This window comes from Plecotus auritus (assembly GCF_963455305.1).
Source record: "Plecotus auritus genome assembly, chromosome: 3".
Lineage (NCBI taxonomy): Eukaryota > Metazoa > Chordata > Mammalia > Chiroptera > Vespertilionidae > Plecotus > Plecotus auritus.
Genome location: NC_137772.1, coordinates 171212850 through 171227338, shown reverse-complemented (window position 1 = coordinate 171227338; position 14489 = coordinate 171212850). Strand labels below are relative to the sequence as shown.

Genomic DNA, 14489 nt, shown 5'->3' with positions numbered 1-14489 from the left:
CTTATTTGTTTAGCATTTTACTTAAAGGGAGTACAAGAAAATATTGCTTTGATTTAAAGTGAGATCAAAATCATGTTGATAAAAATCTCCAAAGTATTTTAAAGATGGAACACTTAGAGAAATCCTGCCTTTGAGTGTGAGTAAGGGTTCAGAAAAAAAATGAGTGATTGGCAGTGCAACTACCTATCTCTGCTGACACATGTCTGGTCAGCTTTTGTCACTCTGAGGAATTTGGGGATTAAGTGACCATCTGAGGTTATGATTGTCAGAAGAGTATTTTATCTTTGTCATTTATCATCTACATACAATGATGTTTGCTTTTGAAAACTAAGATGATGTGATATTTTGTTTAAAAATTCCTTAGTAAATTAAGGCAAGTAATTTTTTATTATTTTTCTTCTTTTTTTTTTTTTTTTAATCCTCACCTGAGGGCTTTTACTGTTGTTTTTTTCCACTGTTTTTCAGAAAGTGGAAGGGAGGGAGAGAGGGGCAGGGAGAGAGAGAGAGACATCAATGTGAGAGGGACAAATCAACTGGTTTCCTTCCACATGTGCCCCAACCGGGGTCAGGGAATGAGCCCTTAAACCAATTATGTGCCCTTGACCAGGAATCAAACCCGCCACCTTACAGTGCCCATATAGACCCTCTAACTACTGAGCCATGCTGGCCAGGGCAAGGCAAGTAATTTTTAGGTAATGAAATATATATTAAAATTAATAGATGACTGATTATGCATTTGTTAAAGATATCTCAGTGTAACCAGAAACAGTTTTGTCATCATGTTATTCATACCTGAAAATATATATCTAAAGAGAGAAACACCTATATTATAGATGTGTGTGTGCATATGTATGTGTGTGTACACAAACATAGACATATACTTTCCTCAATAAAATGACATATTTATTAGTGTTCCAACAGTTTCTTCCCCTACTCACTTGTAAATTTAACAGGAGTCATTTCTGCAAGATAGACATTAAACCCTTACATTTTACTATCAATTAATTTGTCAAAATTGTGCTCTCTATATCGAGGCAAAATAATGTGCACACATATGTAGAATAAAAATGACTCGAACACAAAATATTTTTGCAACAAGGAACACTGTTCTGCAAATAGTGTGCCCATACATGAAAGGTAAGTGTGAGTTAAGAAGAGATGAACTGAGAAGAGGTTACCAGGCTTCAGATACATTTCATTTCTATAACTCAGTATGAGCTGCTGTGGTTGGTTTCCCTGTGGTCTTAAAATACTATCTCTCAGGAATTAACTTAGTTCTGTTTCCTTAACATGGTGTTTTAAACAGTAGAGGTTGGACAGTGGAAGCTGACCACCAAGGGGGTGCTGACTGGGGCCTTTACTTTAGTAGGATAAAAGAAACTAAGTGAAACTATTTATAGAGCCTCCACTGAATGCTTTTTCATAAGCAATTTAGGAAAATTACAACCTTTGAGATACCAACTGCAGAGACAAAACATTTGAGTATTCAAGGGTGAGTGATTAGTTATATGTTAGGATCAGATAGGAAACAGTTAGTAATGAAAACAGGATTGCAAATCCTTGGCTTCTGCTTTAATATCTCAATGAGGTGTTTTGAGAAGATATGTGGCATCTTAAAAAAGAGAAAACTAAAAAATTAGAAAGAGAAAGGGAGCTATCCCTTTGTTCATTAGAAGGAGCTCTCAGCGTCAATATAATTGCTCAAGGTTCAGTGATAACTCCTCCACCAAAGCAAAACTGTATCAATAGCTGCCATGTTCAGTCAAGGACATGAAAAACTTTTGTTAAAGATATTTTAAAAGGGAGTACCTGATTGCCCCTAACTGCCCTTCCCTGCCGGCCTGGTTGCCCCTAACTGTCCTCCCCTGCAGGCCTGGTCCCCCCAACTGCCCTCCCCTGCAGGCCTAGTCACCCCTAACTGCCCTTTCCTGCAGGCCTATCCCTCCCAACTGCCCTCCCCTGCTGGCCATCTTGTGGTGGCCATCTTGTGTCCACATGGGGGCAGCCATCTTTGACCACATGGGGTGGCCATCTTGTGTGTTGGAGTGATGGCCAATTTGCATATTACCTCTTCATTATATAGGATTCCCTAAATTGGATAATCCTGTGCCAGAGTATTCTCCCATCTAACTCAGAACTGGATTATCTTAGAGCATGTTTCCCTTTCAGGGAATCTCATCTTTAAAGATGATTTTTTTCCCTGTCTTCTGGCTTGCATTTATTCTGATGATGAATCTGTGATCAGTCTTATGTTTGTCCCAGTAGTTGCTTTTTGAGTTTTTCTTTATCATTTGTTCTTGGGTATTTTATTGTTATGTTCCTTGGTGTGATTTCTTTTGTGTTTCTCCTTCTTGATGATTGCCAAACTTTTATTATCATCAAATTTGTATCATTTTATGCATTTTTTATTCCTTTGAATATTTTTATGACCCCCACCCCAGGCCCTGCAGTCTTTCTTTGTTCTCAAATCCAATTACACATGCATTAGATCAGTTAACCTTGGCCTACAAGCTTTAAATCTATTTATATTTTCAGTATTTTACCTTCTCTGTTTCAGTGCATCAGACTTTAATTAGTATACATATGATTTTTAACATATTGCTGGATTCAGTTTCCAATATTGTGTTGAAGATTTTAGCATCTATTTTCATCAAGGATATTCGCCTATAATTTTCTTTCTGTGTAGTGTCTTTATCTAGTTTTGGAATTAGGATAATGATGACCTTGAGAGTGTTCCTTCCTCTTGAATTTTTTGGAATAGTCTAAAGTGGATAGATTTCAATTCTTCTTTGAATGTTTGGTAAAACTTGCCTGAGAAGCCTGGCAGTCCAGGCTTTTGCTTGCTGGGACTTTTTTTTTTTTTTATTACTGCTTCAACTTTAGTAGCTGTTAGTGCTCTATTCAGATTTTCTGAATTGAATTTTGGAAGATTATATGTTTCGAGGAATTTATCCATTTCACCCAGGTTTCCCAATTTGTTGGCATATATTTTTATAGTATTTTCTTACAAGCCTTTGTATTTCTGTGAAGTCAGTTGTTTCTTTACCTCTTTCATTTCATATTTTATTTATTTGGGTCCTCTCTCTTTGTTTCTTAATGAGTCTGGCTAAAGGTTCATCAATCTTGTTTATCTCTTCAAAGGACCAGCTCTTGGTTTCATTGATCTTTTGTCTTGTTTTTTTATTCTCTATGTCACATTGGCAACATGATCACTTCAAGATAGTCATGTCAATTTGCTTGGCATTTGTAGCCAGTGTTGAAAGCTCAATCAAGTGTCTGAATTTTTCATGCAAATGGGGAAGGAAATAGGGATACATAATGAGAAACCACACAATAACAACATTCATCCTGTTGGGGCCCACAAATGATCTTTATTCCAATACGTTTTTGATTTATAGTCATCTTTACAAATTATTCAGCCAATTATACCAGTTATTATTATTCACCTATTATTGATGCATATAACATTTAAACAAGTTTGTTGATTTATAACCTGAAGAGATATTTACCAAAGGGGTAACATTATTACTGCTTTATATCATATATATTTTATCTGATTAATTTTTAAAATAATTTTATTTATTAATAAAGTAATAGGTAAATACAAGAAAAAATCAGGGCTTCTTGATCTTCAACGTGATTTGGATGATATAAATTTAAATCAAAATTATGTAGAATAGTGCATTATCTCATTTTTGTTGCCTATTTTCCAATCTCTAAGCTGTTTCATCTTCTTTCCTCTGAGAATATCCTTCTCCTCAGAGTTTCATGCATTTGGCTTTTTGCCAAGATTATGACACAAAGGATTTAATGCTAAATAAACACAAAGGATTTAATGCTAAATAAACACCAACCTTATTAATGCGCAAACCTTGGCTCAGGGAAGTCAGAATATCATGATCTTTAAAACCAGAGAGAGTCATTGATAATTCTCAACTCTTAGAACAGCTTTATATTTCTAGGTATAGGCAGCATGAGGAAATACTCCTTGGGTTTATAGTGAATAGAATCCTTTGTGATAAAATTTTCATAATTTTTGTTGGTATCAGAAAGATCTATGCATTTCCAAACCGCACATAAACATGCAGTGAAATAATGAACAATAGAGAACAGATATGCAAAAATATATTTTAGTCTTATGAACTAATGTTGCTAAACAACAACCTGAAGTTATGATTGACTGACCAAAAAAAGTAAGTACAATGAAATTTTTCTTTAGTGCTCCCTTTGTAAAATGTCATAAATTTCTGTGTAAAAAAATGCATTGTATCTGTCTTTATCAAACAAAAGCTGTTAGTAATTTTGATATTTTGTAATGGGACCAAATATTATTTATTATGTCATCTTTAAATTTTATTTTACTGGAATAGATAAAAATCATGGCAGATTGATATTTATGCAATAGTTAATTTAGGATAGTTTGAGACATATCAAGACAATAAACTCCTCCTTTCTGCTCAATCATAACAACAACAAAGAACATACACATACACATTCACTCACTCGCAGATAATATGATCATACTCCCATGAAAAATATACTGATAATAGTCATGATTTATCTTCTCATTTGACACCTCTCCCTTCATTACAAATGCTGATTTATTAGTATGTTAAATAAACAGAAATGGATCAATCACATTCGAGGCCCAATTACTTTCTCAATTCCTGATTTGTAGCTTCTAGGATAAACTGAGTTTCATGGATAAACTGCATTGATTGAAAAAGAAACCATGTTTGTTTTAGCACACTGAAACCTGACTGGAATGTGAAAGCCTGAGTTCAGAATCACAGTGATACTGTGCCTATATGCCCATGACTTTAGGAGAAGGGGAAGTCAAGTGGCTGTAGAAGTGTTCTTAGCAGCCTACCAAATTCATCCACTGTGGTTGTACTGGGAGTAGCCCTTAATTTAGGGGAAGCTTTCAGCCCTCAAGCAAAGATTAAAACCAAAACAATTTCCTTCTCCCTGACAGTGTCTATAAACCTTAAGGTTTAACTGAGTACACTATAAATTTTTGGGGAAAGTTGATCCTGGTCCCACATTAGTAGGAAGAGTATATTTTAAATAAAGACTGTAAAAGTAAATCACATAAAATAATTCAGGTCTGCAGTGGAAGGTCTTAATTGTTCATTGACATAGGGGTTCCAAGCCCTGGAGACACTGACTACAGATTGAAAACAATTAAATTTCTTTGTAATTAATTGATGAAAGATTTTTAAAAAATGACTTTGGAAAATTTCTCAGTATTACAAAGTATTTGAGCACTAACTTCCATTACTTGTGGGTAGTATGCTAAGCTAAAACTATTGGTAACAAGATGAAACTATAAGATGGAAGATAAGGTGAGGATGAAAATACAGTTACTGCTCATATCCACAATAAAAATATTACGCATAGACAAGATGATCACTTCAACATAGTCAAGTTAATTTGTTTGGCATTTATAGCCAGTATTGAAAGCTCATTTTGGTTTCACTACACTCTATTTAAGTGTCTCTGAATTTTTCATGCAGACTGGGCAGAAAGCAGGAATCCATGATGAGAAACCACACAGTAACAACATTCATCCTGCTGGGACTGACTGATGACCCACAACTGAAAGTTCTGATTTTTATCTTTCTTTTTTTTACCTACATGTTGAGTGTAGCTGGGAACCTGACCATTATCTTCCTCACCGTCATAGATTGCCATCTTAGGACAGCCATGTACTTTTTTCTCCAAAATTTCTCTTTTCTAGAAATCTCATTCACAACTGCTTGTATTCCCAGATTTTTATACAACATATCAACTGGTGACAAAAACATTACCTATGTTGCTTGTGCTGTTCAAATATTCTTTACTTATCTTTTTGGTATAACAGAATTTTTTCTTCTAGCCAGTATGTCCTTTGACCGCTATGTGGCCATCTGCAAACCCTTGCATTATATGACCATCATGAATAACAGAGTCTGCAACAGACTTATCATCAGCTGTTGGATGGTTGGTTTGTTAATCATAATCCCACCACTTAGCCTGGGCCTCGATCTGGAATTCTGTGACTCTAATGTCATTGATCACTTTTTTTGTGATGCTACTCCTCTGCTAAAGATTTCATGCTCAGACACCTGGTTCATAGAGCGAATGATTTTAGTGTGCGCTGTGTTGACTTTTATCATGACCCTTGTATGTATTGTTCTGTCCTACATTTATATCGTCATGACAATTCTAAGACTCTCTTCTGCTCAACAAAAGACAAAGGCCTTTTCTACCTGTTCTTCCCACATGATTGTGGTTTCTATCACCTATGGCAGCTGCATCTTCATTTATATCAAACCTTCAGCAAAGGAAGAGGTGGCTCTTAACAAAGGAGTTTCCCTGCTCATTTCTTCTATTTCACCTATGTTGAACCCATTCATTTATACCCTAAGAAACAAGCAGGTGAAGAAAGCCTTGAATGACTTAATCAAAAGGATTGCATTCTTCTTAAAGAAAAGGAAAAAGTAGTTGATTAATTAAAATAAAGGATGAATAGTCCCTCAACTTTTGGGCTAAAATTCTAATCATATTTTGTCTTAATAACTTCTCTTTCAGTTTTATTAACATTTTACAATTTCTCTTACTATACTGATGGGGTAGTCTTACAAATTAATTCCTCTATTTCAAGTCTATTTAACAATTTCATTCACATGGATATAATTCTTTAATAAAATTTGGGTTAAAAGTTATAAGTAATGTGTAATGCAGAAATAAAAAGCACAAGCTTTTATGCAAATATAATACCAGAATGAGAAAAATATGGTAGACTAAAAAATGGAAAAGTACTACCAATGCAAACACCTGGAAAATTGTCAATACAATTTAATAACTATTATTTTCAATATTACTTTATCTTATAGCAAATAGGTGGCAGATATAAAGAGGATACTGAAAACAGACAGCCAAAGCTCATATATAAACTGTCATATATAAACTAGCATAGATTACAGAAAACTCAATAAAGATATGTCAGAATATATCAAGCTGAATGAATTTAAATATGGATGAACAATAATTCAAAAATATACAGTTTAAGAAACAAAAGAATTAAAATGGAATACTAGAAAAATATTTGATTTAATGCAAAAAGAAAGAAGTAATGAAAGAATAAAGGAACAAAAAAGATGGCAGACACACAGAAACATAATAGCAAAATGTTAGACTTACAACCTACCTTATCAGTAATTATATTAAATATGAATGGAATAAAATCTCCAGTAAAAAAGCAAAGATTGAAAGAAGGCATTTTTTTTTTTTTGGTTAATCCTCACCTGAGGATATTTTTTTCTATTGATTTCTAGAAAGAGTAGAAAGGATGGAGGGGGAGAGGGAGATAGAAAGAAAGAGAAAGAGAAACCTCAATGTGAAAGAGACACATGGATTGGTTGTCTCCCACACTCACACCTACAACCCAGGCACATGCCCTTGACCAGGAATCAAACCTGCAACCCTTCAGTGCGGGAGCACAACACTCCAACCACTCAGCACACTGGCCAGAGCAACAGAATGCATTTTTAAGTGCTCTATTCTACACTGTCTGCTCTTTACCAACTTTAGATTCAAAACCCAAGTAGGTTTTAAATAAGAGGATAAAAAATATATATATATATACCACCCTAAAGAGACCTGAAGTGGCTATCTTAATATCAAACCAAAAGGATTATATGACAAAAAAGTGTTACTAGAAGCAAAGAAAGATCTTTTATAATAATTTTAAAAAGTATCAAAAAGACATACTAATTGTAAACATACTAGAGGCCTGATGCACGAAATTCGTGCATGGGTAGGGTCCCTAGACTTGGCCAGCGATTAGGGCCCATCTGTGGGGTGACCAGCAAGGTGATCGGGGCTCGGGGGGGGGACCGGCTGGACCCACCCTCTGCCGTTGTACCTGCTTACCGGCAACCCCACACACCCCTCTACCCCTGCCAATGGTCACCTCCCTCTGGGGGTTGACCAGGATGATTGGGGGCCCCCCACTGGCACCTGCCTTGGCTGGCATGGGTCTTGGGATCTAGGGGCAGCTTATGCATTGAGTGTATGCCCCTGGTGGTCAGTGCATGACATAGCGACCGGTCATTTCAGCTGTTGTTTGATTTGCATATTAGGCTTTTATTATATAGGATATTCAACTGGGAATAGAGCCCCAAAATCCATAAATAAAAATCTGAGAAAAGTGAAGTATGAAATAGACAATTCAAAAATAATACTGGGAAATTTCAATACTTCACTTTCAATAATGAACAATGATGCAGAAGATTACTAGGTAAATAAAAGATCTGAGCAATACTATAAACCAACTAGAGCTAACAGACATCTATTTAACATTCCACCAAACAAGATCAAGATACACATTCTTCTCAAAGACACATGTAAAGTTTCTAGGACAGATCATATACTAGGCCATATAACAATCACTATCTTAAAAGTTATTTAAATCACACAAATTATGTCCTCCAAACACAATGTAAGAAAAATATAAATAAATAAAATTTGGGAAATTTACAGTTATATGAAAAGTAAACAATGCACTTCTAGATTGCAAATGGATTCAAGAATAAATCACATGAGAAATGAGAAAATACTTTGAGATGAGTGAAAGCAGAAACACAACATATCAAAACTTACACAATGCAGCTCAAGCAGTGCTTAAAGAGCAATTTGTAGCACTAAACACCTATATTAAAAAATAAAATCCCAAATCATGAACCTAACCTTCCAGATTAAGAAACCTGCAAAAGAAAGTAAGCCAAAGCCAAAGCAAGTAAATGGAAGAAAATAACAATAGGGCAGAAATTAATATAGCCACTCCAACTTTTTTATTATTGTTAATACTAGAGGCCCAGTGCACAAAATTCGTGCACGGGGCTGTGTCCCTCAGCCCAGACTGCACCCTGTCCAATCTGGGACATCCCTCTCACAATCCAGGACTGCTGGCTCCCAACTGCTTGCCTGCCTGCCTTCCTGATTGCCCCTAACGGCTTCTGCCTGCCAGCCTGATCACCCCCTAACCACTCCCCTGCCAGCCTGATTGACCCCTAACTTCACTCCCCTGCTGGCCTGGTCACCCCCAACTGCCCTCCCCTGAAGGCCTGGTTGCTCCCAACTTCCCTCTCCTGCCAGCCTGGTTGCCCCTAACTGCCCTCCATGCAGGCCTGGTCCTCCCCTGCAGGCCTGGTCTCCCCGACTGCCCTCCCCTGAAGGCCTTGTCCCTCCCAAATGCCCTCCCTTGCAGGCCTGGTCGCCCCCAACTGCCCTCCTCTGCCAACCCGGTCACCCCTAACTGCCCTTCCCTGCAGGCCTAATTGCCCACAACTGCCCTCCCTTGCAGGCCTGGTTCCTCCCAACTACCCTCCCCTGCTGGCCATCTTGTGGTGGCCATCTTGTGTCCACATGGGGGTGGACATTTTTGACAACATGGGGGCAGCCATCTTGTGTGTTTGAGTGACAGTCAATTTGCATATTACTCTTTTCTTAGATAGGATGATATATCTTTCTTCGTCCCTTTACTTTTATCTACCCAAGTCAATTTATAAAGTTGATTTCTTATAGACAACATCTATACTAATAATAGACAAATATATAAATTGACCATACCTCCACGATGCCCACAGCCAATCAGGAGTGAGTATGCAAATTAACCCGACAAAGATGGCGGGCCTGTGGGCAGCATGCACTCGCACAGGCGCTGAGTGGCTGGAGGTGGGGCAGGACGCCCACCCTCCCTCCATGTTGCCAGGGCAACGCAGCAGGCATCCCCGGGACCTCACTCGCTTCTAGCCTGTGGCAGCGCATACGCGCGCCGGCACCAAACAGCCTTGGACCCGGGGATGTCACTGGAGTGTCCAGTCCTGTGAGCCCGGCCTGGGGGCGACTGGAGTTCACAGTCCTTTTGGTTTGTGCAGTCCCTGGACTGGAAGCGGAAACCAAGAGTGCAGGGAGAACCAGGAATGCTGGGAATCATAGTTCTGGTAGCAGACGTCTTGTGGGATCTCCTAGACACTAGAGCAAAGTGAGCCTGGAGCAAGTTACTGTTGCGGGTGGGAGATGGAGGGAAAGCAAAGGTGAGAGACATAAGTCAGAGTGTCAAGGAAAAATTAAAGGGAAGATATCCTGCAACTTCTAGGAAATCTCCACCAATGAGCAAAGAAAAAAAAAACCTTTATTGTTCTGTGAGCACCAAACCAAACTGGGTTGGGGTCTCAGACAATTCACTCATATGATTGCAAAGACAGAAACTCCCGGATTGGAGAGGGCTCCCCTGACGGCTCCCAGATCGGAGAGGATGCAGGTCAGGCTGAGGGACCCACCCCCCATGCACGAATCTTTGTGCACTGGGCCCCTAGTACAGGAATAAAAGAGAAGAGAGAAAAAAAGAAAGAAAGGAACAGAAGAAATCTTTAACATTTCTCACAGGGCTTTTGTTTTTTAATTCACTGTGACAATCTCTGTCTTTTAATTTATGTATTAGGCCATTAACATTTAAAGTGATTTTCTTAGATCATTTTAAGCTCTGAAAGGGCAAAGAAAAGTGACTCTTAAAGATCAGGTGTTTGGCAAATGTTTTTCTTTCTGTCTAACCCTTAATTTTTTAGTAAAGAACATTCTATGGTCTGTTCTCCCCTACTGGGAATCCTGACCCTTGTTTGTTTTCACTTTTCCTACAATAATGTAAAATTATATAAAGTTGATACAAAGCCAAGGATTTAGGAACAAGCAAGAAATGATTGTCTTCTAGGCAGCATAAGTAAAATAGTGACCATAAATATCTTAAATGTCCCCCAGGCACATCCTGCAGGAGTCCTCACCATGGGATCTTTCCTGTGTACTCTTGTACTAAACCTTTCAGTGACCCTGCACATTAGTTGCTCTGTCCATAATTTATCTTTATGCACAATTTTATTTTTCCAAAACACTGTTTAATAACAAAAAGTATTTCCACATAAAAAACTGTCTGCCCTAAAAGAAAAAAGGGGCGAATTCTTCCATACCTCTTTCAGAATCTGGTGGCCCCTAGAACTCTTTGACTTGCAGCTGCATGATTCTGATTTTAGCCGCCATCTTCCGTGGCTTTCTTTCCTATGTCTTTTTGTACACTCTTCCCTTCTTACAAGGTCACCAGTCATTGGAGTTAGGGCCTCCTAAATTTCTGAGCTTAATTACATCTGCAAAGACCTTTTTCCAAAAAGGTCACAATTGCAAGTTCTGCAGGTTAAAACTTGGACATATCTTTTTGAGGAACACTATTCCAACCACTAAAATGGTCAACTGGTATATAACAAAGGTGCCAAGACAATTCACTAGGAAAAGAATAGTCTTTTCAACAAATGGTGTGAGAAAACTGGATAACCATATGCAAAAGAATTTAGTCATCTTCATCATGCCATACAAAAATAAACTCAAAATAAATCATAGAACTAAGGATAAAAGCTAAAACTCAAAAATAAACTGTTAAAAGAAAACATAAGAGTAAATCTTTGTGACCTGGGGTTAGACAATGGTTTCTTAGATATGACACTGAAAGCACAAGTGGTAAAAGATAAGCAAAAGTCAATTTGACTTCATCTAAAAAAATTTAGTTCAAAATACACCATTCAGAAACTGTGAAACCCACACAATAGGAAAAAACAGTCAAAATTATCTCTAATAAAAGACTTATACCCAGATAGATAAAGAATTCTCACAACTCAACAAAAGGAAAACAGTCCAATTAAGAAATAAGCAACTAACTGCTTTTTGTTATTGCTTTTAAGCAGGCATCCTCAAACTACGGCCCACGGGCCACATGCGGCCCACCGAGGACATTTATCCAGCCCGCCGGGTGCCGCTGCCTGTCCCGCTTAGCAGCCGACTCGTCCCGGGCCCGCAGTGCGCACAGGAATTTGTTCATAGTTTTTTTTTTGAACTATAGTCCGGCCCTCCAACGGTCTGAGGGACAGTGAACTGGCCCCCTGTTTAAAAAGTTCGAGGACCCCTGCTTTTAAGATTCTCTCTTTGACATTAACCTTTGGCATTTTAATTATGATGTGTTTTGGTGTGGGCCTCTTTAGGTTCATCTCTCTTGGGACTCTGCTTTCTACTTCTAGTAGTTGCCACATAAATCCCTCCAACTTCAAAATCAGAAATAGAAAGCTGTCTTCTTGTTAAATCTCACAGGCTTCAAATCTCTTTCAAGAGCTTCCATTCTTTTGAAGGGCTCATTTAATTTGATAAGGCCCACCAAGGATAATTTCCTTATCTTAAAGTCAGCTATTTTGGACCTTATTATGTATGCAAAATCCCTTTACAATAACACCTATATTCTTGTATGATTGAATAACTGTCAGAAATTGTGTACATCACAGGAGTCTTGGGGCCTGAGATGATTAACTTTATGTGTCCACATGTACCGATGGGCACAGTTCAGTGGGAAAGGGGGAACAACTTAGAGAAGGACAGTCCAATAGTAATAATCTCAAGGACTATTGTTTGGGACCAAGTGGCAGGCAACGTGCTCACGGGAATCTGTTTTGAGCCCAAGCCAGCTGAAATTGCTCACACAGAAAAGTCAATAGGCTGTATCCAATCTGAATCTTCATCAGGCCATTTTAGAGGGAAGTGGAGTTGAAAGATATGGTAGAGACTGAGGAGTCAGCTTTGAACCAGAGATTAATTTCCCCTCATTGAGTACCTGGTGGCGAAATCTCTAAACTACACTACCCAGCATCTGCCCTAAAGACTCTCCTCAGAAGACACCCGTAACCACAGAGGGAAGGTGGAATAACTGACAAGAGGAGGCAGTCCACAGAGAATCTCAGACAGGACAGCTATAAAAAGCACTGAGAGCTCCTGAGATTGGCTGACAAAAAGTACCTCCCAGGAGGCCTGAAATTAGCATACAAAACAGTGAGCCTCAGACATCCTAAACTGCCCAGGTGAACTTCACTTGGTTGGATCCTTTTTTTTTTATTTTTGTTTTTGTCTATATTGTTGTTGATGTTTTGTTTTATGACTTTTTAATTTTTCTTTTTTTGTTTTGTTTTGCTTTGCTTGTTTTTTGTTGTTTTTTCAGCATTTTCTTCATATTCTCTGCTTTATTGCTTTTCTCTCTAATTTCTTCTATATCTCTTATTGGCCTCCTTCTTGACGTTTTTTCTCTTTCAGTCCCGTTTTTCTTTCTCATGCTTTCTTTTGCTTTACCTTTCTCCCTCTTCTTTATACCATTGCGTAATTTTTTCTTTCATTCTCAGACTTCTTGTCTTTTTTGAACATTTTCCTATTCCTACCTTCTCCTCTTAATTTTTGCTATTTCAGCTTTCTTTTCAGAATCTTTTGCCTGCCCCTTTTACCTCCCAGTAGCTTCTTTATTATTATTATTATTATTTTACTATTAGCAATAACATTCTTTTCTCTCTTAAATTTTTGCCTTAGTATTTGTGTTCTCTCTTCTCTTTCATAATTCTCTTTTTTCTTGGGTTGTTTTCATTGTGGTCTTCAGTATATTTTGTATGTTCCAGTTTGTTTCCAGTCAGTTACGTTTTGTTTTGTTTTACCCTGTCAGCACCTATACAACAGCTCACACAACATGGTAGCAGCCAAGCCTCACAGTTAGCAAACCTAAAAGGAGAGTCATCCCATGATTGGGACAACAAAAATCTGGACAGAAGTGTCTAAATAACCCACAAAAGGGACATAACTAGAGCATACAGTTCAAAAACACAAGAAAAATACACAGGTCCCACAGGACATTCACTACAAAAGACCACCCCACAAGACTGGGATTCATAGCAAATATATCTACTACACAGAAACAAACACAAAGAAACAACTAAAATGGTGAGACAAAGGAAGAATCACCAAAGACCTAGGAGATGTGGAGGGGAAGCAAGTTATCAGACATAGATTTCAGAGTAATGGTTATAAAGTTCCAACTTAATTGGAACCTCCAGGAACTTAGTGATAATTAAAGGAACTTAGTGAAAGCTACATCAGCATGAAAGAAGATATAGATATTATGAATAAGAACCAGTCAGAAATGAAGAATGCTATATCTGACATCAGGAATATGCTGGAAGGAATTAAAAGCAGGCTCGGTGAAGTGAAGGATTGAATAAGTCAATAAGAAGTTAAGGTAAGAAAAAAATAATCAGAGCAGAAAAAAGAAAATATTTAAAAAGCATGAGGACAGGAGAAACCAAGATGGTGGCATAGGTAAACACCTAAACTACTGCCTCGCACAAGAATTTCAAAACTACAACTAAAAGACAAAATGGACATCATCCAGAACCACAGGAAGGCTGGGTAAGTGGAAATTCTACAACTAGAAGGAAAGAGAAAAGCACACTGAGACTCATAGGAGCTGCGGAAGGCAAAGGTATGGAGGAGCGTGCGTGGAGAGGGCTGGCAACTGAGTATGCGGCTGGCTTTCTCAACCGGGAGGGAGACAAAAGCTCCCAACTGCTCTGAACTCCAGTTCCGGGCGAGACTCTGGG

General features: G+C 38.0%; 1 protein-coding gene across 1 annotated transcript in view; it reads left to right on the top strand.

The window, feature by feature from the left end:
• Positions 1 to 5541: 5541 nt before the first annotated feature.
• LOC308244234 (olfactory receptor 6C2-like) overlaps positions 5542 to 14489 on the top strand; it is a gene marked incomplete at both ends in the record, with an annotated part of 28924 nt that continues 19976 nt past the window's right edge. The window contains one exon of the mRNA XM_080660206.1: positions 5542 to 5854. Coding sequence (XP_080516332.1) covers positions 5542 to 5854 — 313 coding nt within the window. The remainder of the gene's footprint in view (positions 5855 to 14489) is intronic.